Source organism: Cyprinus carpio, chromosome B22, assembly GCF_018340385.1.
Source record: "Cyprinus carpio isolate SPL01 chromosome B22, ASM1834038v1, whole genome shotgun sequence".
NCBI lineage: Eukaryota > Metazoa > Chordata > Actinopteri > Cypriniformes > Cyprinidae > Cyprinus > Cyprinus carpio.
Window position 1 is genome coordinate 29,908,440 of NC_056618.1, and position 26,508 is coordinate 29,934,947.

At 39.9% G+C, this 26,508-nt stretch overlaps 1 protein-coding gene across 5 annotated transcripts in view; it reads left to right on the forward strand.

Moving 5' to 3' along the window:
• The window catches only part of LOC109068810 (gastrula zinc finger protein XlCGF57.1-like), a 52,253-nt gene extending 26,878 nt beyond the window's left edge, over positions 1 to 25,375 (forward strand). Inside the window, exons 1-5 of one of the 5 annotated variants that reach the window (XM_042749620.1) lie at positions 427 to 558; positions 1,467 to 1,680; positions 4,878 to 4,941; positions 5,002 to 6,434; positions 22,130 to 25,375. In XM_042749620.1, the coding sequence (XP_042605554.1) occupies positions 1,473 to 1,680; positions 4,878 to 4,941; positions 5,002 to 6,434; positions 22,130 to 23,637 (3,213 nt within the window). In that variant the 5' untranslated portion in view covers positions 427 to 558; positions 1,467 to 1,472 and the 3' untranslated portion in view covers positions 23,638 to 25,375. Of the gene's footprint in view, positions 1 to 426; positions 559 to 1,466; positions 1,681 to 4,877; positions 6,435 to 22,129 lie in introns of those variants that run through there. The other 4 variants (XM_042749618.1, XM_042749622.1, XM_042749621.1 and 1 more) reach the window with 4 other exon arrangements.
• The last annotated feature ends 1,133 nt before the right edge of the window (positions 25,376 to 26,508 follow it).

The window sequence follows — 26,508 nt, forward strand, 5'->3', positions numbered from 1 at the left end:
AGATTGACTGTTTCTCATCTTTCTCTTGAAAATATCCCATAGATTCTATATGGGGTTCAGGTCAGGCATGTTGGCTGGCCAATCGAGCACAGTAATATCATGGTCAGCAAACCACTGTGGGCAGGTGCTAAAGTCCTGCTGGAAAATGAAACTTGTCAGCAGATGGAAGCATAAAGTGCTCCAAAATCTCCTGGTAGACGGCTGCACTGACCAGTAGACATCACGGCACCCCAAATCATCACTGACTTCAGAAACTTCACACTGGACTTCAAGCAGCTTGGATTCTGTGCATCTCCAGTCATCCTCCAGACTCCAGACCTTGATTTCCAAATGAAACGCAAAATGTGCTTTTAAGTAATGGGCCTTTGTTTTTTGTTTTTTTTTCCGTGTCCCGCTCAATCCCTAATTTATAGTAGAAATAGATTGTGAATTTACTTACTGATCCACACTCCGGAACAGAAGGGGGCTGTAATGTACCAATAATACGGTTGGCATCGCCGTTAAAAAAGAAGAAGAAGAAGCAGAAGACGACGACAGAGGAGAGGGGAGCAGTTCACGGTATTTCTCACATGTAAATAACCATCAAACACTTTATAGAGTTTAAACAACATACACGGGCTCATTTGTGCATCGTTTTCTTCGGGTTCAGTGCTGTTTTTGTGTTTGCTGAATTCAACACTCAGGGCCGGGTTTCCCTATGATTGATCTTAGAGCTTAAGAGAGTAATTTTACGATCGTTCGTTATTGTTTCACGAGCGTTTCCCAAAAAGCACTTAACACAGTCGCACATAGCCATGCTTTAAAGGGATAGTTCACCCCAAAATGAAAAATTGATGTTTATCTACTTACCCCCAGGGCATCCAAGATGTAGGTGACTTTGTTTCTTCCGTAGAACACAAACCAATATTTTTAACACAAACCGTTGCAGTCTGTCAGTCTTATAATGTAAGTGGATGGGAATCACGGCTAAAACATACAATAAAACTAAAAAAAAACATATGCAAACAAAACCAAATTAAACCCTGCGGTTTGTGAGGACACATTGATTTGTAAAGACACAAAACGATCGGTCTGTGCAAGAAACTGAACAGTACTTATATATATATATATATTTTTTTTTTACTTCTGATTCATGCAATGTCCGAGCTTTACATTTCTATGCAGATATATTCTTATTAAATACGAGGGCATAATAAAACAAAATTAATAGAAATGTTCACAAAAGTCCACAGAATGTGTGAATTATGTGAGGACATGTTACTGAATGAGCATTTTAAATTGATGTGCTCTTTTTGTTAATGCTGTTACTTTTACTATAGTAATATAATGATTTAGAGAGAGACAACACTTAGACTATGGTCTCTTCAAAGATAGAAATTGGAGGGCATCTGCTTCACTTACATTAATGCATAAATGTTTAATCAAAAACACAAACTCAGTTCTGATTTATTGCTGCTTCCACACAGAAATTCATGTTCAGTGAAGCTCCTCCCACAACAATCACACGGTCAGTGATTTCACCAACAAATGCTGGAAGTTTCCCATCAGTTTACAAGTGCAGACGAGCATCAGACCATCAGGAAGAAATGGAATCTATAAAGACTGAGTTTATCAAAGAGGAAAGTGAGAACATGAGTGATCCAGAACCCTGCAGAATGAAACACACTGAAGAACAGAGAGGTTGGTGTTTATTCTTCATTCTTCATTCAGTCATGATCATGAAGAATATTAATGTTATAAAGCTTCAAGCCGTTCAACAGATTTAGATTCATATTTAAACTAGTATGAAATGGGTACAAAATTTTTCTTCATATTTTGGGTTTCAGCAAATGGTCAATAAGTGAGGTTTGAGAAACGTTTGTTTTGATTGTCAACATCAGATCAATCTGAATGTTATTTTAGCTCTTTTATTTTATATTGATATTGTATTTATATGTTTGCAGCAATGTTACCAAAATGTTAGACATTTCTCAATATAGTTTACATTGTAAATATATAATATATGTAAAAATGTAGTTTTCATTGTAGTTACATTGCAGAATGAACTTGACAGAAGAGGACGTCCTTATAAAGATTTAAAAAGTCTCCAGCATTGATATTTTACCAATGATTTATGATTAAAAAAAGTTACGGTGACAGTAATTTACATATGTTATTATTATAGTATAGTCATACTAATATGTTTATTTATTTTACATAAAATGAGAAAACATACTTGTTCAGTCATGGCTGCTCCATTTATTTGTAATGACAAAAATACATAAATAACTCAGTCCATTTAATAGAAAAACATTGGGCGCTGTCCTGTTTCACTATGCTACTGTTATCCTTTCAGCCAAATTGTGTGAGGTGCAAGAGCGCATGTCAGGAGAAGTAGAATAATTATTAATTACTAATTTGAATCAGTACATTATAATGAAAACAATACCATAAAAAAGAAAAGACGTTTTTTGCGATCATTAATGGAAACCGATAAACTCCTGGAAAGTCCAAGGATCCAGTAAGCGAATTCAGTTGGACAAAACATGAAATGGCCGATTTCATCAGAGATTGTGGAGAGAATAGTGACTCCCGTCCAGATGTCAGTAAATTATTATTTTCATTGTGTATTTGGATTAAAAGCAAGAATATTTTATAATGGACGCTGACTGGCTGAGGTGTTATGCGTTGGTTAGGAGGTTTAGCGATTCTGAATGTATCCAGTGGAGGTTCAGTGGTCTTTGGTCTTGTTTGGTATCGCAGCTTGACTTGTGGTTTTTTGTATTGAAAACCTTTTGGACCGCACCACCACTCTGGTGCGCACCAAACAACCGAACCGAGACCCAGCTGAAGAAGTGGTCTTGGTTCGGTTCCAAACAAATTCTGGTATGGTTTGTTTAAGGTGTGAATATGATCAGACCTCGAGCCGACCCAATTGCAGAAAGCACTGTGCCTTTTGAGTTAACAGGCTCCCGTAGTTGGAGTTGCCTTATGGGAAAGTGTTGTGTTCGCTACATTTGCTAGCCATTGAAAAATGAGTTGTGGTTTGACCTGGAGCTCCAAAGAGACATGCTGCCTCATTGACATTTGGGCAGATTCCTATATATCACAGCTACTGGAGAAGACGCATACAAATGCGGATGTGTTCAGCGAAGGGATGAAGGAGAGGGGATTTGAGCGGTCTCCCACAAATCACGTTGAGCAGTGGGAGGGGGTGGTGGTGTTTATGGGCGATCGCACAGTTAGCTGACACTTGCGAAAGCCTGTAATCGCTTTCCTATGCATGTTTTTTTTAAGTTTCACTTTCGCTTTCTTTATACCTAATCTGTCATCTGCGCAGTGCTATTGTCAGTATGCTATGGTAGGCGCAAATAAGAGCATGCTCTTTCCGCATGACAATCACATGCAATATATCGCCCAGCCCTACCTGGAGCAAATCGAGTTTAGGTTTAGTGCTCCTGTGAAATGCAAGTTCCATCTTGAATGTACTGCACATGACAGCATTCTTGGTTTTAAGTTTTGTGAAACGTTCCCACATCTTGCTAGTTCGTATTCATTTGCACTCCATCATAATTTGCGCTATGTTTTTCTTCTATTGGAACAGCATTCGGTGCGGCTGCACTACACTCTTGCGTCATAGCAGTCACATCACAATATAGTAGGACCTTACATTAGGTCACATGACATCAAACAAATACTCAACAATAAAAATATTTGTCGACAATGTCAACTAATCATTTCAGCCCTGCATGTCTTCACATGATATGATGAATGGTAGTCAGTGGAATGAAATGTGAGGCGTGACTGACCCTTAATATCAATCTCATGCTGCGTTCACACCAAACGCGAATAGAGCGTCTGGCGCGAATGATTTCAATGTTAAGTCAATGTAAAGACGCCTTTACGTGCGTCTGGATGTCTCGCGGCGTGAATGAGGCATTTAGCACGGCGCGGTAGTCACGAATTGAGCGTCTGGCGCGTTACGCGAATGGTGCTTTTTGTGCATTTATGCGTTTGACGCGAAATGAAAAATTTTAACTTTGCCGTCAATTCACGCGGCGTTAACCAATCAGGAGCCTGCTCAGGAGTCACTCATTAAACATGGAGGAACGACTGATATTGTCAGTGAGCAGTCACCCGGAGCTATATGACACAAGTTCTTATTTCTATAGAGACAGGAATAAAAAGGACCTCGCTTGGAAGAGTGTGTTGTAAATACACATTTAACTTTTGAGTCATGTACACGTTTATCGACCCGTGGCCTTCCAGCCGTTTTTTACAACTATTTCCCCCCAATATAGCCTACAGCTACTTTTTGCTAACAGTATAATGTGTTTCTTCAGAGGACGTGTGCAGGAAAAAGTGGAAAAGCCTCGAATGCTCGATCAACATCAGCCATCATGCGAACAGACAACCGCCTAGCACTTGCCCCTCCCACAAGAAGCGGATTTCGCCTCGGACGCGCGTCAATTTCGCTTCAAACTCTTGCTTTCTATGTGCGTCTATTTCACTCTAGACACGCAAATTTATTCAAAATGTTCAAGTGGCAAACTAGACGCGAATTTGACGCTCTAAAAGTTAGTGTCAAAATTGTAGTATTTTTGTTAGTTTTTTATGTTGTTACATTAGATAATTGTGTCATTGATTGATTAAATATATTTAATAGTTCTCACTACAAAAACAGTACATTTCATGAGCCTTTAATGTTTTAAAAACAATAACTGAATGATCAATGTACCTAATTCATGCAAAGTTTCAGGGATATGTAAATAATTTTATAAAAATGCATCAAAATGATTTTACATCAGGGCTCACTTTTCTGTCCTTTCAATTCATATTCCTGTTTTGTAATCTTTTTGTTTTACTGCAAATGTAAACTTTTTTTTCTCTCATTTCAGACCCGATGGAAGAGAACGAGAAGAGTGAAGAACTGAGTGAAGTGGAGGAGAAACCTCATGTCAATTCTGAAGAGAAACCTCTGAGTCACTCGAAAACTAAAAAGAAATTTGTTAAGAAAAGAAGACCTGAGAAATCTTTCACCTGCACTCAGTGTGGAACAAGTTTCACATACAAAAACGCTCTTGAGATTCACATGAGAATCCACACAGGAGAAAAGCCACACACATGTGATCAATGTGGAAAGAGTTTCCTATACAAACAAAGTCTTAAGATTCACATGAGAGTTCATACTGGAGAGAGACCACATGCATGTGATAAATGTGGAAAGAGTTTCCCTTACAGACGAAGTCTTGTGTTTCACATGAGAGTTCATACTGGAGAGAAGCCATTCACATGTGATCAGTGTGGAAAGAGTTTCATACATTCATCAAACTTTAAACGACACATGAAGATCCACACTGGAGAAAAGCCCTTCACGTGTGATCAGTGTGGCAAAACATTTCTTAGGCCATCACAACTGAAGACACACCTGACAGTTCATATGAAGGAGAAGCCACATTCATGTTCTTCATGTGGAAAGAGTTTTTCACAGCTGGAAAGTTTAAAATCCCATCAGAAATTACATGACGCTGTAAGAGATTGTGTGTGCTTTCAGTGTGGGAAGACTTTTGCCTCAGTGAATGTTTTAAAACGGCACCAGAGGTATCACACTGGAGAAAAACCTTACAAGTGTTCACACTGCGACAAGAGATTTCGTTGGTCAGTAGATCTGACAAGACATGAGTGGATCCACACTGGAAAGATGCCACACACGTGTGATCAGTGCGGGAAGAGTTTCACACGCAAACAAAGTTTTAGAGTCCACATGCGGATCCACACGGGAGAGAAGCCATATGCATGTGATCAATGTGGAAAGAGTTTCACGTGTTTATCAAACCTTAAAGGACACATGAAGATCCACACTGGAGAAAAGCCACATGCATGTGATCAATGCGGCAAAACATTTCTTGTTTCATCAGCCCTGAAGAAACACCTGACAGTTCATATGAAGGAGAAGCCATATTCATGTTCTTTATGTGGAAAAAGTTTTTCATGGCGGCAAAGTTTAAAATCCCATCAGAAATTACATAATCCTGTGAGAGATCATGTGTGCTTTCAGTGTGGGAAGACTTTTGCTTTGGTGAATCTTTTAAAACGGCACCAGAGGTATCACACTGGAGAAAAACCTTACAAGTGTTCACACTGCGACAAGAGATTTCGTTGGTCAGTAGATCTGAAAAGTCATGAGAGGATCCACACTGGAGAGAAACCGCACACGTGTAATCAGTGTGGGAAGTGCTTTACACGCAAACAAAGTCTTAGAGCACACATGAGGATCACACCTTCAGTGATTTCACCAATAAATGCTGGAATTTTCCCATTAGTTTACAAGTGCAAACAAGCATCAAACCATCAGGAAGAAATGGAACCTGCAAAGACTAAGTATATTAAAGAGGAAAGTGAGAACATGAGTGATCCAGAACCCTGCAGAATGAAACACACGGAAGAACAGAGAGGTTTGTGTTTATTCTTCATTCTTCATTCATTCATGATGCTGAAGAACATTGTTATAAAGCTTCAAGCAGTTTTTCAGATTTAGATAAATATTTGAACTATGAAATGGGTAGAACATTTTCTACATATTTAGGTTTTCAACAAATGGTCAAGGTAAGTGAGGTTTGAGAAACTTTCATTTGGATTGTCAACATCAGATCAATCTGAATGTAATTTTAGGTCTTTCATTTTATATTGTATTTATGTTTTTGCATCAATTTGACCCAAACATTTTGATATTTCTACTTTGTACAACACGATTGTAATTAAGAACACCGCATTGAATGTAACATAAATTATTATTTGTCTTCAAAACTCTTATTAAATTTACATTTACATTTAGTCATTTTGCAGATGCTTTTATCCAAAGCGACTTACAATTGGGGGATACATAAAGTGTTTCTTCTTAAAGAGGCAAACAGACACAGGAAGTGCTTGTAATACCAAGTTTTAGACATTGTTCAAATAAGTACAAGCTAAAAAAGAGAAGGAATAAATAAATAGAAATTATTATTTTTTTTATGATGATGATGTCAAGTAAAGACAGAGATGAGTTTTCAGCTGTCACTTAAAAAAAATTGTGTAGCATGCTCCGTTAAAAGGCCTGATTTTCTGATGTTGTGCAATGCAAAGCTGGAAGATCTAGCAGTCTATGCAATGTGGTCTTTGAAGGTCAGCTGGTCATCAAAAGTTACACCAAGATTTCTGACTGAAGTTGATGGGGTATTTGTAGAAGAACCTAGCTGGATGGAGAAATCATACTGTAGAGTTGGAGTGTCAGGGAAAACAAGAAGCTCAGTCTTTACCAGGTTGAGCTGTAGGTGATATTCTTTCATCCATGCCGAGATGTCCGCCAGGCAGCCTGAGATCCGTGCAGCTACCATTGGATCATCTGGTTTTAGTTTGTGTTTGTTCTGTGTGTCATCAGCATAGCAATGGTAGGAGAAGCCATGTGCCTGTATAATGGGACCCAGTGATGTCGTGTATATGGAGAAGAGAAGGGGTCCAAGAACTGATCCCTGAGGAACCCCAGTGACAAGTTGATGTGCTTTGGATACATCCCCTCCCCAAACTACCCTGAAAGACCTACCAGTGTGATAGGATTCAAACCAGCGAAGTGGAATCCCTGTGATGCCCAGTGATGAGAGGGCAGACAGGAGGATCTGATGATTGACAGTGTCAAAATCAGCAGATAGATCCAGCAGAACAAGAACTGATGATGTGGAATCAGCCTTTGCAATCCGCAGGGCTTCTGTGACTGATAGTAGCTCAGTCTCAGTTGAATGGACACTCCTGAAACCTGACTGGTTAGCATCCAATTTGTTGTTCTGTGAGATAAACAATGATATGGTTGAAAACAACTCTTTCAAGGGTTTTCGCTCTGGATGGAAGGAGAGAGACAGGTCTGTAGCTATCTGTAAGTGTTTAATGTAGGTTTTTTGAGCAGTGGGGTTACCCAAACCTGCTTAAATGCAGTGGGGAAGATGCCTGTGAGGAGAGACGTGTTGATAATGTGTTTGAGTGCTGGTAAAAGTGTAGGAGAGATTGTTTGGAGGAGGAGTGAGGGGATTGGGTCTAGAGGGCATGTTGTAGGGTGGCTGGAGAGGAGAAATTTTGATACTTCTGCCTCAAATATTAATGCTGAAAAATGCTACATTTATTGCTACATTTATTGGTCTCCTTCTCATGCCCCTTTGTTTGAAGTGGGGTCCCGAAAAAAAGCTTGGTTTGAAGGGCGGTCTGGCCCTTCCCCTACCCCTCCCCTCTAACCAAAAGAGAATCAAAGCACCCCCACCCCTTCATGTGAATGCGTGAACCAAAGGGGTAAGGAAAGGGAAGGGGTAGGGAGTAGAAATGGGATTGGGCCTGAGAGTGTATTGGTGGTTTTCCACTGCATGGTATGGCGCAGTACCAGCTTGGTACCACCTTGGCTGAGGTTCCAAGCGAGCCGTACTGTTGCCAAAATGTGATGTGTAAACTCTGCTGATCACTGATTGGCCAGAGAGAATCATCTCTACCTGTGTCATTGAACTTGCGATACAAGACACCAGACCTGCTATATTTAAATCAGCACAGCCAGCGTAGGATTGAACACAACTTTTTTTTTTTGAATGAACGCAACTGTTTTGAACCAGTGCACTTTTTTTAAACAATCAAAAAATGGCTGTTTCGTGGTCTGTTGAGGAAGTACAGACGTTCCTCTCATTGATAGCCGAGGAGCGGATCCAACGAAAGCTTGATGGGGCACTGCAGAATGAAAACTTTTTTTCTGGAGGTCGCTCAGCTCTTGGCTGCGACATGTATAATTCCGCCCACTTAAAGTGGTACTAAACTGCAGTGTAAACGTGTGCCAAGTCATACCACGCAGTGGAAAAGCGCCATATGAGTGCAGCTTAAAAAGTCTGCCTGATTAGAAAGAGGTGTGTAAGTGATTAGTTCCTAGGCAGAGGGTTTATGGGAAATGAGTTCAGTCTGAATGGTTATGGAGCTCTCTGGTGGTAGTGGGAGTAGAAGTAATGTCAGGGACCAGATTCGTGACAACAATCTACTCCACTGGACTGCAAAAGTTTGCCGCCTTTTAATTCAGCTAAGATGTCACACCGTGACTTATTGACCTTCTATTAGCCACACGTCTTTAGGGCTGCAACAAATGATTATTTTATTCTAACGATAATTACGACTAATCGTCAATTATTCCAACCACAAATCAGTAAGTTTTGAATGATTATTCCACTTTTGCAATTAGTTAAAACATTGAGTTATACATATTTAACTAATAAATATATGAAGAAAATTGCTTCAGCTTTTTAAATAGTTGTTTTAATTAACTTTGAGCCAACAAAACAGCTCATTCTCTTTAAGTTTTCTGATTCTGCCAACTCAAAAAAAATCACACAAAAATTCTCTTTAAGCATTATTTAATTATTTTGTTCACTTTCAACAGAAAAAAAAATACAAATATAATAATCAGCTGCATTACAAACAAAAAAAAAAGTCTATTTTTGAATGTAAACTAATCTCTTGGCAGCAGCATTAAGGCCCTGTGTTGACCAAAGCATTTTTAGCCAGCTGAAAATGCTAGGCGCTATGCTGAAAATAATCAGCTCTGAGCACTGAGACTGTGTGGGTTCATGAGATTTTGAGGGCATCACGAATACATCTCGATAAGTACCATTCTTTGGTCCAAGAACTGAAGTTGGACGGATGCTACTTTAAAGAGTACTGTACTGTGTAGTATATAAAAAAACGCCAGTGTGCTCAGCGTGAAAAAGACCCTCGGCACGATTCTGCCGTTTTAAAAAATCGCAATGCTCCTATTGAATACAATTGAAAATATATGCTAGCTTCGTGAAAAAATGCTTTGGTGGACACAGGGCCTAAGAGGCTTTAAGTGGCATTTACTTCAGGACATGTAATAATAGTTTGCAGATTAAAATTTTACCATTCTACAAGTACAAATTTACAATATTTTTTTACACTACAGTCATGTCCAAAAGTTTTGGCAGTGACTAATTTTGTGTCTTTGCAAAGTTTACAGCTTAAGCTGTTGTGGTGTTCATTCACATTGTTTCTAGATTGTGTAAAGTGTATCAGATGCATTTTAAATAATTGCTGAAAGCTTCATTTGCCAAAAAAGGAACTTTTCACAATAAAACAAATTTCACTTTTTTTGATCCTGACACAACATGACCAGCTAACATTAACTGATTAATCATAGCAGCAGCAGCACATGTTAAAGTATGACTGAATGCTAGTCAGGTGAAATCACTATGATACTAATTAGAATTTAAGACTGATTGCTATAAAAGGAGGGAAGAAGCGCTTCCAATCATTGTGTTCTTGTTAGCAATGGTTACCTCCAAAGAAACACACGCAGCCATCATCGCTTTTCATCAAAATGGCCTCACGTGTGAAGAAATTGCTACAAAGAATATTGCACCTGAAAGAACCATTTACCGGATCATCAAGAACTTCAAGGAGAGAGGTTCAACTGCAGTGAAGAAGTCTTCAGTCTTCGTTCGTTATCTGGCTCGGTTCAGTCAGTGTACTGTTTGAGTAAATGAATTACTCCGGGATATTGGTTCATTTGAACTCAAAGGGAGTGTCAGCCATGTTAAAAAAGTTAACAGCTTAAGTCATTTGTGGATTAATGCTTATTGTTGACGCGAACCGTTTCAAACGATTCAGTTCGATTTGGTGAACTGGTTCAAGAAGATCCGGTTACATCGAGTGATTCGTTCGCGAACCGGATATCACTAAACGGCAGTGTTGTGAACGCGCTCATAACAGACCCAGGAGAGAAGTCAATGCTGAATAAAGTCGTTGTTTTTGATATTTTTGGACCAAAATGTATTTTCGATGCTTCAAAAAATTCTAATGGACCCTCTGATGTCACATGGACTACTTTGAAGATGTTTTTATTACCTTTCTGGACGTGGACAGTATACCGTACATACATTCTCAATGGAGGAACAGAAAGCTCTCGGACTAAATCTAAAATATCTTATACTGTGTTCCGAAGATGAACGGAGGTCTCACGGGTTTGGAACGACATGAGGGTGAGTCATTAATGACATCATTTTGATTTTTGGGTGAACTATCCCTTTAAGGGGCATTTACTTCAGGACACATAGAATAGTAAAATATTAATCTGCAAACAATTATTACAAATATAAAATTTCTATTTTTTTACACTATGAGATGAAAGGCAGAGAGACATTCTCATTCACCATTTAATTAACAGTATGAAAATGTAACTGACATGATCAAGCTTTATTCTATGCAAACGGAGTCATCACACTTACATTACTGTAATTGTTTTATTAATATCCACTTGAACTGCACAATGCGCCACACAGACATTTGATCAGTTTGGCTAAAATAAAAAGACAATCACACAACCATTAATCAGCGCTGTGAGATCCAGTGAGAAGTGCATGAGTTCACTGCAGAGTTCTACAGTGCAGATCACATACAGAAATGTCTCTGTGACTTAAACTAGTTTAAAGCTAAATAAATCAGCTGTCTTTCCTGGCAACACTAATGCAGAAACACTGTGCAACAATTATCCAATTAGAAGGCGTTTCAATTCACAAATCACCAGCATTTACCATAGTTTTACAGTAGTAACACTTAACGGTAACCATGGTATTGTGGCAGAAATGTTTAATTTTATTATATTATTAATGTACTAAATGTACTAAAGAAGCATTGGAATATAATTATAGTATTCTTGTTAACTCATCTGTTGTTGTGCATATGTGCTTATACAGAATGTCATTAGGCTGCTGCATTTTGTTGCAGAAACCATATAGTTAGACTACTTTTTTACCATGGTAGTGAGGTGCTGTACCTGTGGTGATCATGATATACAAATGTATGAAAGATGAGGCTGTTACAGTTTTCACAGATGTACAGTGTTTGTTAATGAAAATAAATGTACATCTGCTTCTCAACACGGGGCAGTCGTGGCCTAATGTATAGAGAGTTGGACTTGTAACCTGCAGTTTGCGGGTTTGAGTCTCAGGTTCAGCAGGAATTGTAGGTGGGGGGAGTTAATGTACAGCACTCTCTTCCACCCTCAATACCATGACTGAGGTGAGACCCTTAAGCAAGGCACCAAACCAGTGGTGTAGTTGGGGCCATACGCAAGTATACGCCGTATGCTTACTTTTTTCCCCGGGCTGTTCATGTATTACATCTTCTAAGGATCAATATTTGCATATACCCTCGGTATACCCACTTGTTTTGTTGCTTCGCAAGTCCGTAATCTATCATGTAGCTTCCACTTTAATGGTCCCATACAGTTGTGTGAAACTCATGATTCTTTATGCATGTTACTCATGATTCTTTGGTGCATTATCACTTCTGTCATTCTACCTTTTCCCGCCTATTATCGACTGAGTGCGCGTGTCCGCTGCAGTTAGAGAACTCCGTTCAAATGCCATCAGGATTACCGGGACATTCCCGGACTGGTGGACCGGTCGAGTACTGAGCCGGTCGCCAAAACGAGGGCGACCTCCCCCACATCAGGCTCTGTTTTTAAATTACAGTGAACTATAAAAAACAAATACTCCAAAAAGTGTGAAGCAGCGCTATGCAATGCATCTGCCGGCCGTGCGCAAAAGCAGAGTGGATCAGTCTACCATGCTGCGCTTGCGCCGCAATGTAAATTGATAACAGCGCAAGTCGCTTCATCCATTCAGATGTGAGACAGAATTTACCTTTCGGTAAGCCCCTCCCCTCAAACGCAGATGAACCAATAGCAGTCGAGTATCAGTTGCACGGGGAGCGGAACTCGGACATCTTTAGGTTTTAGCGCCATAGAGAAACACTGGAAGATCCGAAGCTCGCATCGGTTTAATAATGTTTATGCTACGAAAATGGAAAAACGATGTGCCTAGGGTACTTGTAACACTAATTCCAGGTATCCTGAGAGAATGGGCAATGAAATTTATTTTATTCAATTTCCTAAATCCAACCAAAACAGAGCAAAATGTCCCTAAGCATTCACCCCTAATCACAATGAAGATGAAAACATAAATTTTTTGGTTGTCATGCTGGCTTTTTTGTTTGCTTTAAGTGTCCATAGGCTTTTTTGACAACTGTCAGTTTAAGTGCTGGATATTAAGTGTTGCAAGTTATTGATTTTAAATAAAAATAAACCAAAATTATTTCAAATCTTTTGCAAATAAGATAAGATAAAGATATCGCTGGGATAGAAATTAATACTTTTATTTAGCAAGGATGCTTTAAATTGATCAAAAGTGACAATAAAGCCATTTATAATGTTACAAAAAAATAAAATTTCAGATAAATGCTGTTCTTCTGAACTTTCTATTCATCAAAGAAACCTGAAAAAATTCTACTCAGCTGTTTTCAACATAATAATAATAATAATAATAATAATAAATGTTTTTTGAGCAGCAAATCAGAATATTTGAATGATTTTTGAAGGATCATGCGACTGGAATAATGATGCAAAAAAATTCAGCTTTGAAATCGCAGGAATAAATTACATTTTAAAATGTATTCAAATAGAAAAGTTATTTTAAATAGTAAAAATATTTCACAATATTGCTGTTTTTGCTGTATTTTGGATCAAATAATTGCAGGCTGGAGAGAAGAGAGTAGGGGATTCAGAGTTCAGTGGTGCCTGGGGCAGAAGAGGGGAGGTGGGGGCAAGGTTGGGATGGAGTTCAGCTTCCTGACAGCCTGATGAATGAAGCTGTCTTTCAGTCTGCTGGTCCTCGCCTGGAGACTCCACAGTCTCCTCCCTGATAGCAGCAGACTGAAGAAGCTGTGTGTCGGGTGAGTGGGATCACCTGTGATGCAGAGGGCTTTGCGGGTGAGACGGGTTCTGTAACTGTCCTGGAGGGAGGGGAGAGAGACACCAACGATCTTCTCAGCTGCTCTCACTATGCGTTGAAGGGTCTTCCGGCAGGATGCGTTGCAGGCACCATACCACACAGTGATGCAGTTGTCAGAATGCTCTCGGTGGTGCCTCTGTAGAAGATGCACATGATGGGGGCCAAGGCTGTAGCTCTTCTCAGTTTGCGGAGGAAGTAGAGACGCTTTCTTGGCCAGTGCTGTGGTGTTTTCAGTCTGGTAGAGGTTCTCTGCAATGTGCACACCCAGGAACTCTCTCCACAGTCACACCGTTGATGGTCAGAGGAACATGTTGAGTGTGCACTCTCCTGAAGTCATCAACAATCTCCTTCATCTTCTTCACATTCAGAGAGAGATTGTTGTCACTGCACCACCCGGTCAGGCGCCTCACCTCACTCCTGTAGTTTGTCTCATCGCTGTTGCTAATGAGACCCACCACAGTCATGTCATCCGCAAACTTAATAAAAAGGTTGGAGTTGTGTGATAGTGTGCAGTCGTGGGTCAGCAGAGTGAAGAGGAGGGGGCTCAGCACACATCCTTGCGGGGCCCTTGTGTTCAGTGTGATGGTGCTTGATGTGTTGCTGCTGACCCGTACTGCCTGATGTCTACCAGTCAGAAAGTTTGAGGGGCAGTTGTGTTGAGTGTTGTTTGTTGCTGGTTGGACGTATTTGTTGATGTGCTGTTGAGGGATGATTGTGTTGAATGCTGAACTGAAGTCTATGAACAGCATTCTGACGTATGAGTCTTTTTTGTCTAGATGTGAGAGTGCTGAGTGGAGAGCAGTGGCGATGGCATCATCAGTCGAGTGGTTGGAAGGGGTCCAGGGAGGGCACACTTGATACTTGATATACAGCGTTCTGAATGAGCTGAAGCTGTCTAATTGTCTTGTTGGGAAGGCCGGTGAGGAGACCATTACAATAGTCCACCCTGCTGGTGATAAAGGCATGAACAAGTTTCTCCAAGTCTTGACTGGAAACAAAACATCTAATTCTTGCAATGTTTTTTAGATGATAGTATGCTGATTTAGTTACTGCTTTGACATGACCACTGAAACGGAGGTCTGTCTCCAGAATCACACCAAGATTCCTGACTTGATTTTTAGTTGTTTGACCCCTAGAGTCAAGGTATGCATTCACCTTGAAAACTTCATCTTTGTTTCCAAATGCAATGACTTAAGTTTTTTCCTTGTTTAACTGAAGAAAGTTCTGGCACATCCAACTATTAATTTCATTAAAACATTTGCAGAGGGAGTCAATGCGGCTGTAGTCATTTGGCAATAAAGCTAGGTAAATCTGTGTAGAAAAATAGGCAATTTTGTTCTTTCTCATTATTTGACTTAGTGGGAGCATATACAGGCTAAACAAGAGCGGTGCAAGAATTGAGCCTTGTGGGACTCCACATGTCATGATGTCCACTTAGACTTATGCTCTCCTAGACTCACATAATAGCCTAAGTATGACCTTAACCATTTGAGTACCATCCCAGAAAGCCCAACCCAGTTTTCCAGTCTCTCTAGTAGTATTTTATGATCGACAGTGTCAAACGCAGCACTGAGATCTAGCAATACCAGCACTGATATTTTGCCAGAGTCAGAATTTAATCGAATATAATTTATTATCTTAATGAGTCTCTGTGCTGTGATGTGGTCGGAAACCAGATTGAAAATTGTCCAGGTATCCATTTGAGTTTAAGTATTTGTTCAGCTTGTTGTGAACTACCTTTTCTATAATTTTGCCTGTAAAAGAAAGATTAGATATTGGTCTATAATTGCTCAAAATGGTGTTATCAAGATTGCTCTTTTTTTAGGAGGGGCTTAACAACTGCAGTTTTCAGGGAGTTTGGAAATGTCCCAGAAAGAAGTGAGGCGTTCACCACTTCTAAGAGATCTGCTTCTAAACAGTTAAACACACTTTTGAAAAAAGATGTGGGAAGTGTGTCAAGATAGCAGGTTGATGATTTTCGGTGCTGCACTACTTCTTCCAAACTTTTGCTGTCAATTGCTTCAAAAATAGACATAGTATATTTTTGATATTGCGGCCAAATCTGTCTGACCTCTGCATTACTTGAGGATGGGGGTGGGGGGGGGGGGGGGGTTGTCAGTCTCTCAACAGTGGCAAAATGAGTGTTGTTTAAGTTACTGTTTATAAGGTTTGAGAAGAAATTAGTTACTGTCTAGCTGTCTAGCTGTGGCTAGTTTCACATTAAAAGCATGAAGGCTGTCTTTATAGATGCTATAGTGAATTCCGCCACATCCGCTCGGCTTTTCTGCATTGTCTTTTCATAATCTGAACTGCTGTTGATCTTCTCCAAACTGATTTCTGTCTGTTTGTTTTCTTACTGACTATTATTGGAGCAATATCATCAATAACATTCTTAACTTTTGAGTTAAAGGAATCAAGGAGAATATCAACAGAGTCTGCAGAAATGCTTGGTGTTAAAGATATAGCCTCCATAAACAGCAGACTAGTGTTCTCGTTTATGCATCTCCTTCTGACAGAGACAGATCTAGATTGAGTGGTAGCAGAGATCAATATATCAAATAAAATACAGAAGTGATCAGATAGTGCTATGTCCTTAATAACAATGGATGAAATTTTTAGACCCCTACTAATGATTAAATCTAGAGTGTGTCCACCTTTGTGTGTGGGTCCATGCACATGCGGAATCAGGTCAAAAGTGTTTAGAACCGTTATCATTTCTTTGATACTCATGAAAGTAAAGTTAGGAGGGGCTGCTTCATTGAGGACTGTTGCACTGCAGCTGTCTTCTAGCCATGTTTCATTTTTAGAAACATAAAATCCAGATTGTTTGTGGTAATAAAGTCATTGATTAGAAATGATTTATTTTTTAGTGAGCGAATGTTTAAAAATGCTAACTTGATGGCAGAGCTTTGTGTCTTTACATTAATCTTAGTTTGATGCATAATAGGCCGCAGATTAGATGAGTTTGCCCTTCTGCTTGAGAAGGCCTTAGACTTTCTATCATGTAGTAAAATTGAAATAGAGAAAGCTACAGGCACACTGGGTTCCCGCTTGTTCTGTAAACATTTGTGAATGTCGCTGCTATTATAGTGGGACCCGACACATATCACTAAGAGCTGCTATCAGTTGTTTTTGGTTCACCTACAGCAGATGGAGGGTTTGGGCCCTGGTGTTGTGGCAGTGGTCGGAGAGCTCTCACAGGAGCAGGGCCCACAGGCTGTGGTGGTTGGGGGGCCTGCCGTTTTTTTGTTGATATCTGCGGGCTTGCAGCGAATCAGTGAGAGAGTTTAGTCCCAGCATACACCAATTCCTCCATTTTCTGTAAGAAGCACAGAAGTGGAAATGCTGGAGAGAGGGATAATGTATCCGGTGAGCAGGGCTGTGTCTCTGGGGTTTCCAGTGACTGTGATATGTTGTCTTTGCTTCACTGGCTGTTTTCCCGAAAGTCATCCTTGGGTGCTGAGTCTTGTAGCTGTTTTGATACATCACAGTCTGTCTGTGAGGAGCTCTGTGGGCAGGGCTCAGCCAGGATAGTGTCCATCAGCGGTGCTTGTTGTGGCTGCATGGTGTTATCAGTGTCCTTGTGGGACATGTCAACCAGATGATGACTCGGACCTGGTGTGTGTGTGCTGAATTGATTGACACACTATGCTGAAGGATGACGGAGGGAAAAGTAGATATTGTCCATAAGCACTCTAGCATCAAGTTTGTTTGGGTGGAGGCCATCCAGTTTAAACAGTTGTCTATGGCCCCAGAAAAGATTGAAGTTGTAGATGAAATTCACTCCTTTTATATTGCAAGATCTTTGTAGCCATGTGTTCAGCCCAAGCAACCATGAAAACATATTTGTTCCCCTTGCTGGGATTGGTCCACTGATGAACAACTGAACTTTGAGTCTTTGAAGTGTTTCAAAGAGTTCACTGAAGTGTTTCAAAGAGTTCACTGAAGTGGATGATTCGATTTGCAGTCTTGTGCTTCATCAGAATGTTCTGAAGTTCCTTGTTTACATCAGAGACCGTTGCTTGAGAAAGGCAGCATGTTGTTGTTGTAGTCCTGCTACTGATGTTTCTGATAATAGAGTCACCCACTATCAGAGTCCTGGGCTCGGCTGCGCTCTGAGCTGAATGCCGCTGTCTGCTCGACCTTGAGCGCCTGTTAGTAGCGGTGTTAGCTGCTGGCTGATCCGATCCATGTTTAATCACATTTGGGGATTCCTCACCCACATTCATTAATGCTTCAAATCTGTTCTCAAGATGTATAGGGGGTGGTAGAATACCAGTATTCACAAGCCTTGTCATAGTCGAATCTAGGGTAGAGGATGCTACGGCAGCAGTATGTGAAACTCGTGACAATCTGATGTCTTGTGTTCCTTTGGGTTTCGCTCCCTGTTTGTGCCATCAATTAGTGTGGCGATCAGTTTCAGCTTGTTCCTCTACACTTGGTATAAACTGTTGAGATTCAGAAGATTCATGGGACTCACTGGCTGTATGCTGAGAGGGTCCATGCGACAGTCTGCTGAGTGTTCCGCCTGTTTTGGAAGTCCAGGAAGTAACTTTGTTTCAAGAACCACAATCCTTTGTAGAAGTCTGCAGCAGTTCATGCAACAAGTATATTCAACAGGAGGCATTTTCTCTCTCTTCTGTTTGAATGTAGGCAGGTGTTTTCCCGTCTTCGGAATGTAAGCTGCTGGCAGTGGGAGGCAAAGTCTTCTTTTTTGTAGTATTATTCCAGTCCCAAAGAGTTTTTAGTTTTAGTGTTTGTGCCAAAAATCTGTTGTTTGAGCACTGTGCTGATCTGCTGAAGTAAAAATCTTAGAAAAATCAGAGAAAAGTACAGAAATAAGAAGCAAAGCGCAGAGCAGTAAGCTAGAAAGTCCGAATGGTAGCGAAGCCGGAAGAAACAGCGAGCGAAGAAGGCGTTCAGCTCGTTCAGCAGGGAGAATTTGCTGTCACAGGTCTGCGGTTGGGGCTTGTAGTCCTTAAAGGTCTGTATCCCCTGCCACAGGCTCAGAGTGTCTCTGCTGTTGCTGAAACTATGGGCTATCCTCCTGGAGTACTGTCTCTTAGCCTCTCTGATGCCGCGGGATTGGTTGGCCCTAGCTGTCCTCAGGCCCACCTCATCTCCAGCTCTGAAGGCAGCGTTGTGCGTCTTCAGGAGTCTGTAGACCACCCCTGTCATCCCAACTTCTGGTTGGCCCGGACAGTGATGGTCTTTGTGACTGTTACATTATCAGTACACTTGGTGATGTAGGCAGTGACCGTCTCTGAGTACTCTTGGAGGTCTGTGGTGTTATTGTATGTGGCAGCCTGCTTAAATATATTCCAGTCAGTGGTGTCAAAACAGTCTTGAAGAGCCTCTGACGACCCTTCCGGACATACTTGTATTTGTTTGTAAACTGGTTTGGCGACTTTAACGAGCGGTCTGTATGCAGGCATTAGCATGACAGTGATGTGGTCTGAGGCACCAAGGTAGGGGAGGGCCTTGTAAGCTCCTCTCTGGGTGGTGTAAACAAAGTCCGAAGTGTTGTTATCCCGTGTTGGAAAGTCAATGTGTTGGTGTATTTTTGGGAACACACTCTAAGTGTGCATGGTTGAAATCCCCAGCTATGATGAGAAAAGCATCAGGTTGGGCTGTCTGCTGCTTGCTGATGTGTTGGTACAGTTCATTTAGTGCCTCGCCCCTGTTGCTGTTGTTGGAGCTGGGAGGGATGTTTACAGCAACAAGCAGTATGGCTGTGTATTCCATTGGTAGATAGAATGGCTGGCACTTAATAATCAAACTCCACCAGGGGTGAGCAGTGTTTGCAGACCACAACAGCACTATACATGATTGATGTAAACACAAAGCCCGCCGCTGCGGGTTTTACCTCCCGCAACAAGAACTCTGTCCGCTTGATAGCATGTCAGCTGATCAAGAAGAATAGCGTAGTCCAGAACACTGTTGCTGAGCCATGTTTCCGTGAACACAAAAGCACAACAGTCTCTTACAGTTCTCTGAGTTGCGCGTAGTTGTCGCATGTAGTCCAGTTTATTGTCCAAAGAGCGTACGTTAGCCAGTACGATGGTGGGGATAGCTGGCTTGTGTGGGTTACCTGTTAGCCTAGCCCGGATACCTCCGCGCTTACCCCTCTTCTGCTTCTTCTCACGCCGCTTGTGGTACCTCTGCTGTGGGCGAGATGCAGTAGTGGCGATCGGTGATGGTGAAGGCCTCCGGAGCAGACCAAGCTCCTACAGCTCTTCCGCGTGTGTGGAGTTTAACTCTAAAAATGTGGTTCTGCCGACATCGAGCAGATATTCACGACTGTATGCGTGCTTAAAGACAGGTAGACACGATGAAGACGTACAAAAACACTGCGAGACACAAGACAAAAAACACAAAAACACCGTTCTGATGGGAGAGAGAGAAGCCGCTGCGTGTGGATGCGCCTTATTCTTATGGTATTAATACCCATTTTTACGCTGACAACACACAAGTGTATATTTCTACAAGACCTAATGTTTCTCGTCCCCCTCCTGACCTTACTGAATGTTTGCAGGACAATAATATTTGGATGACTTTTTTTTTTTTTTTAAGTTAAATACCAATAAAACAGAAGCCCTCCTTGTGGGTTCTAGGGCTGTTTTATTTAAAACTCAATCCTTTACCTTGTTTATTAATAATTGCTCAGTTAATTTTTCTACCCAGGTGAAAAGTCTTGGGGTTATATTGAATGGTTTGCTTTCATTTGGTTCTCATATTAGTAATATTTCACGCTATGCCTTAATAAGCGGTCTTAATAATTGTTCCCAAATTTGTAGAGGTTTTACTGGTCGTCCACTGTATGAAGAATTTTTGGGTATAATTTGTCACAGTTTACTTTATTTTGCCATCTTCACTTACATAAATGAACTATAGTGTCCTGCACCCACTAGCAAAAATACCCACTATAGTCCTTCTCATATCCTTTTTCACACTTAATTATGCGATTTCTTTTTATCGTGGACGATAAAGTTTTTAACTCCACATGCATTCACATCAGTTAACTCAGCTGTAGAGTTACTCTCACAGGAGTTACTCTCTCGTTATCTGCATGTTATCTCATTATCAGGTCTGACCTGTGCCTTTTCTGAGCGCCGCATACACACGAAGCGTCAAACAGCCTGTCAAACAGCGCCTGATTATTGAAGTTATCTTTTGCACTAATACTGTCAAAACACACAAGGCTTACATATAGACGCAGTTGGTTATGTCTAAAATGAAAGTAAACAGTTGAGAGAAAAACGTGTAAGTGCCTGTATATCAGATGTGTGCAGGTCTTAAAGGGACAGTAGGCCTATTAAACATGCGACTGTCATTAAAGGGATAGATCACCCCAAAATTTCATTTGTCATTATTTACTCACTGTCACGTTGTCCCAAACCTGTATTAATTTCTTTCTTGTGCTGAACACAAAAGAAGATATTTTGAAGAATGTGTGTAACCAGACAGTTGCTGGTCCACATTGAATTTGATAGTAGCAAAAAATACTCTGGAAGTCACTGTGGACCAGCAACTGTTTGGTTACACACATTCTTCAAAATATCTTCTTTTGTGTTTTATTTTTGGGTGAACTATTTAACGTTAATAAAACAACAAAACAAAAATAATTCACTGTTCTTGACTGAAGAAATTTAATACAGTTGCTTTAGGAATCATTTTATATACTGTTTTATTTTTATATTTGTTCATTCAATTTCTTGAATGCTCCTGCTAAATACACCATTGTACCTGAAAATAAAGCACTGCTTGTTTTATTTGTATATTATGTGTAGTTGTAATGTGTATCTTTGTCATTCTTTAAACTTTATTAAAAAATAAGAACAAAGATTTTTATCTTCACCCTCTTTGGCCTAAATATCTGCCATTCTTTTTTTTTTTTTTTTTTTGTTAGCTTAAAAAAGGCTTTGTCTTTATAATAGGGAAATTAGTTTGGCTGTAATGCTCAGACAACTTGCAAAATAGTAAAACCAACATGACAAAGAATCGGGATAAAAATCGTGAACTGTGATATTTCTAAAAGAAACCGTGATATGATATTTTTTCCATATCGCCCACCCCTAATCCCTAGTTCTAACTACAGAAACACTACATTTCATGAGCCTATAATGCTTTAAAAACAATAATTGAATGATCAGTTTACCTAATTCATGCAAAGTTTCAGGGATATGTAAATAATTTTATAAAAATGCATCAAAATGATTATAGGGCTCACTTTTCTTTCACTTAAATAATTTTGGTTTATGTAAACTTTTTTCTTTCTTTCTTTTCAGACCTGATGGAAGAGAACGAGACGAGTGAAGTGGAGGAGAAACCTCATGTCAAACCTGAGAAATCTTTCACCTGCACTCAGTGTGGAACAAGTTTCACATACAAAAACGCTCTTGAGATTCACATGAGAATCCACACAGGAGAAAAGCCACACACATGTGATCAATGTGGAAAGAGTTTCCTATACAAACAAAGTCTTAAGATTCACATGAGAGTTCATACTGGAGAGAGACCGCATGCATGTGATAAATGTGGAAAGAGTTTCCCTTACAGACGAAGTCTTGTGTTTCACATGAGAGTTCATACTGGAGAGAAGCCGTTCACATGTGATCAGTGTGGAAAGAGTTTCATACATTCATCAAACTTTAAACGACACATGAAGATCCACACCGGAGAAAAGCCCTTCACGTGTGATCAGTGTGGCAAAACATTTCTTAGGGCATCACAACTGAAGACACACCTGACAGTTCATATGAAGGAGAAGCCACATTCATGTTCTTCATGTGGAAAGAGTTTTTCACAGCTGGAAAGTTTAAAATCCCATCAGAAATTACATAATGCTGTGAAAGATCATTTGTGCTTTGCATGTGGGAAGACTTTTGCTTCAGTGAATCTTTTAAAACGGCACCAGAGGATTCACACTGGAGAAAAACCTTACAAGTGTTCACACTGCGACAAGAGATTTCGTTGGTCAGTAGATCTGACAAGACATGAGATGTTCCACACTGGAGAGATGCTGCACACGTGTGATCAGTGCGGGAAGAGCTTCACACGCAAACAAAGTTTTAGAGTCCACATGAGTATTCACACGGGAGAAAAGCCGTACACATGTGATCAATGTGGAAAGAGTTTCTCATTAAAACAAAGTTTTGATGTTCACATGAGAAGCCACACCGGAGAAAAGCCGTACGGATGTGATCAATGCGGCAAAGCATTTCTTGATTCATCAACCCTGAAGAAACATCTGACAGTTCATACGAAAGAGAAGCCGCATTCATGTTCTTTATGTGAAAAGAGTTTTTCACGGCTGGACGGTTTAAAATCCCATCAGAAATTCCATGATGCTGTGAGAGATTATGTGTGCTTTGCTTGTGGGAAGACTTTTGCTTCAGTGAATCTTTTAAAACGGCACCAGAGGATTCACACTGGAGAAAAACCTTACAAGTGTTCCCACTGTGACAAGAGATTTCGTTGGTCAGTAGATCTGACAAGACATGAGCAGATCCACACTGGAGAGAAACCGCACACGTGTGATCAGTGCAGGAAGAGCTTCACACGCAAACAAAGTCTTAGAGCACACATGAGGATCCACACGGGAGAGAAGCCGTATGCATGTGATCAGTGTGGGAAGAGCTTCACACGCAAACAAAGTCTTAGAGCACACATGAAGATCCACACTGGAGAGAAGCCGTACGCATGTGATCAATGTGGTAAAACATTTCTTGTATCAGCATCCCTGAAGAGACACCTGACAGTTCATACGAAAGAGAAGCCACATTCAAGTTCTTAATGTGGAACTGTTCACCCTGCGATGAGATTCTGAAGCTACACATGAAGATCAATGCAGTGAAGAAACCAGACTACGGTGATCTGTGCGTGCAGTTTCACACCATTGGCTTCTTTATTCACTCACAACAATCACAGTCTGAAATCACAGTAAGCTGTTCATCTCTATGTGCTGAGCAATAAAGTCTCTTCTGTGTAAGTTAGTTTCCTAACAACCACAATTAGTGACAGGACATATTGTTGGTTGCTTGGAAAGTATCTCATTATTATGAGAAAGTATGTCACTATTATGAGATATGTCAGGGTCAATATGTCATATGTCAATTGGCGGCCTGTGCTAATTTCAAGTAGTGTTATTAAGGTTATGTCGGCGTAAGCACGTCACTGGTGCAAAAATTAAAATGAAGCATCATTGACAGCTTAGTCTAACAGTAAAAATAAAAATCACACTCGTCACGAGTGTGAAAAAAGTGGAAACAGAAAATAGACAATACAAATTTGAATGGACTGAACAAATTTATTTTATTTTGCCTGACCACCACAACGCAAAGCCACCATGTTATGCACGCAGACTAACATGAAATGCCATTTCAATACATTGCACAGCAATTTTGACTACAATTATCCAGAACATTCTGAGAGCCACAAACAGAAGGTAACACAATTGGTGGTAGCTTACAAGACAATCGGTTGCTGTTCTTCACAAAAACACATCCATACAGGTGAATGCGTGTGGCTTGGAACCTGGCAAAGACCAAAAAGCCGTTCACAGATGCTGCATGAATTAAAAACTGTGCAATTCACATTGTGGAGTAAATTTTAAATCACGATGACAGAGCAAAAAAAAAATAAATGGATGTGGAGCTATTAAATAATCTGCCATTATCCGATTGCATGGCAACAAGAAGAGCAGAGGTATTGGCAGGTGATTGTGTGTCCAATCTTTTATTGGACATAAAGAAAGCTGAAGTCATGTCACTTGCAATAGACTCGTCTTGCGACTGAACCGACATTGAAACATTGGATGATTTTGTATCTTCACCCTGGAATAACTGACAAATGACTTTAGTCCAATTACGCTCACATCAGTTCTTTGCATGTATGGAGCACAGTGTGTAAGGGAGATCCATTGACCCCCTACAGTTTAGATATTGGGCCAGTCGGAGCACTGTGGACACCTCCCTCACTCATTTGAATAAAGTTCAACATTATCTAAATAAGCCAAATATGTTTGTTAGAATACTCTTTATGGAGTAATACTCGCCTTTGTGTTTTAGGTGTTAGTTGTTGGGTGATATCATGGATTAAGAAATTATCAAGAGATCGACTTCTGCGTGTTCGTATTAATAATGTCATGTCTGACTGCTTGGTTTTAAATTCTGGGGTACCGCAGGGATGCGTCCTGTCTCCAATACTGTTTTATTCATACATCAATGAACTGCTTTGTGACGAAGATTAACCTCTCCCTCATAAAGTATGCAGATGATATGGCATTGGTCTCCTGTCAGAAAGAAATTAATTGCTCCTCATATTTTGAGTATATTGACATAGACATTGTGCCCAGGTGCCTCTGAATTCCTAATCCGGGCCTGGATGGAATGGTGTTAAAATTTCATATCACGATTATAGTGACCAAAGTTAATCACGATTATCAGTATTATCAAGGTAGATGAAAACATTAATGACAATGTTCAAAAAGAACTGATAATCTCACTGAAAACATTTTAAAATGTTTTATATTTGAAAATCAACAAAACAATTAGCAGCTATATGCACTTTTTTTCAGAATCAGAAAGAGCTTTAGGATGTCAAGTTATAGAGACACAGATAACAAAATAAAAATAAGTGATTAAAAATAAATGTGTAAAGGCAATACACAGTAGACAAAATACAATAGACAGTATAATGTATGTACAGATAAATAGGATTGGGTATCATTTGAATTTTATCGATTCCGATTCCAATGTGATTAAATAATGATATCAAACATTTATCCTGTGTGTCTTTTTTGCAAACCATTTATTTGAGCTAAATACCATGAACAAAAACCAACAGGCTACATAAAAACTGGACTCTTTAAGAGCTGTTTAAGTGCGGAATAGAACTGGATGATTCCGGAGGTTTTTTTTTTTTTTTTTTTTTTTTGTTCCTTCCCCAATGGAAGTTGTGGTTCTCTCATCATTCTGAGAAAAAAAAAAAACCTTTTAGTCAACTAAACAAAACCACATTTAATTTATGAATAAATGATTCAGTGACTTACTCAAGATGTATTACTGAATGAATCAGCATTCTTGAACAAATCTCTTGTATGATTTAAAGACAAATACATTTTAACAGCCCCTTTTCGCCACCTATTGGCGTAAGAATGTAATGGATGAATCTTCATTTGAAGTGTCAAATTACTTTCAAAATGTGATATACTATTTTTAAACACTACCGTACACATCAGAGTTTATATCGGAACTATAAACTTTTATCCCAGTACTTATGTGATTTGAATGTTTGTAACACAGAAATAATGATACTGTGTTGTTCAGATCTACAATCTTGTCTCTGACATCCTTTGACAGCTCTTTGGTCTTGCCCGTGGTGGTGGGAGAGTTTGGAATGGAAGATACAGATTGTGTGGACAATTACGGAGTACCCCGATTTTGCATTTCTTCAGCACCAATTAAAAATGACTTCAACAATGCATGGTTCATAAAATATGACATTTATGCACAGATTTATATATATTATATTATATATTACACACAAATTGACCACCAAACGCAACTTTCAGACGCCATCTATATATTTTTTTTATCTAAATCGTGACTGAATGGCGTTTACACTTGTCTTTTCAATGTGTATGTGGACAACATCCGGATACAGG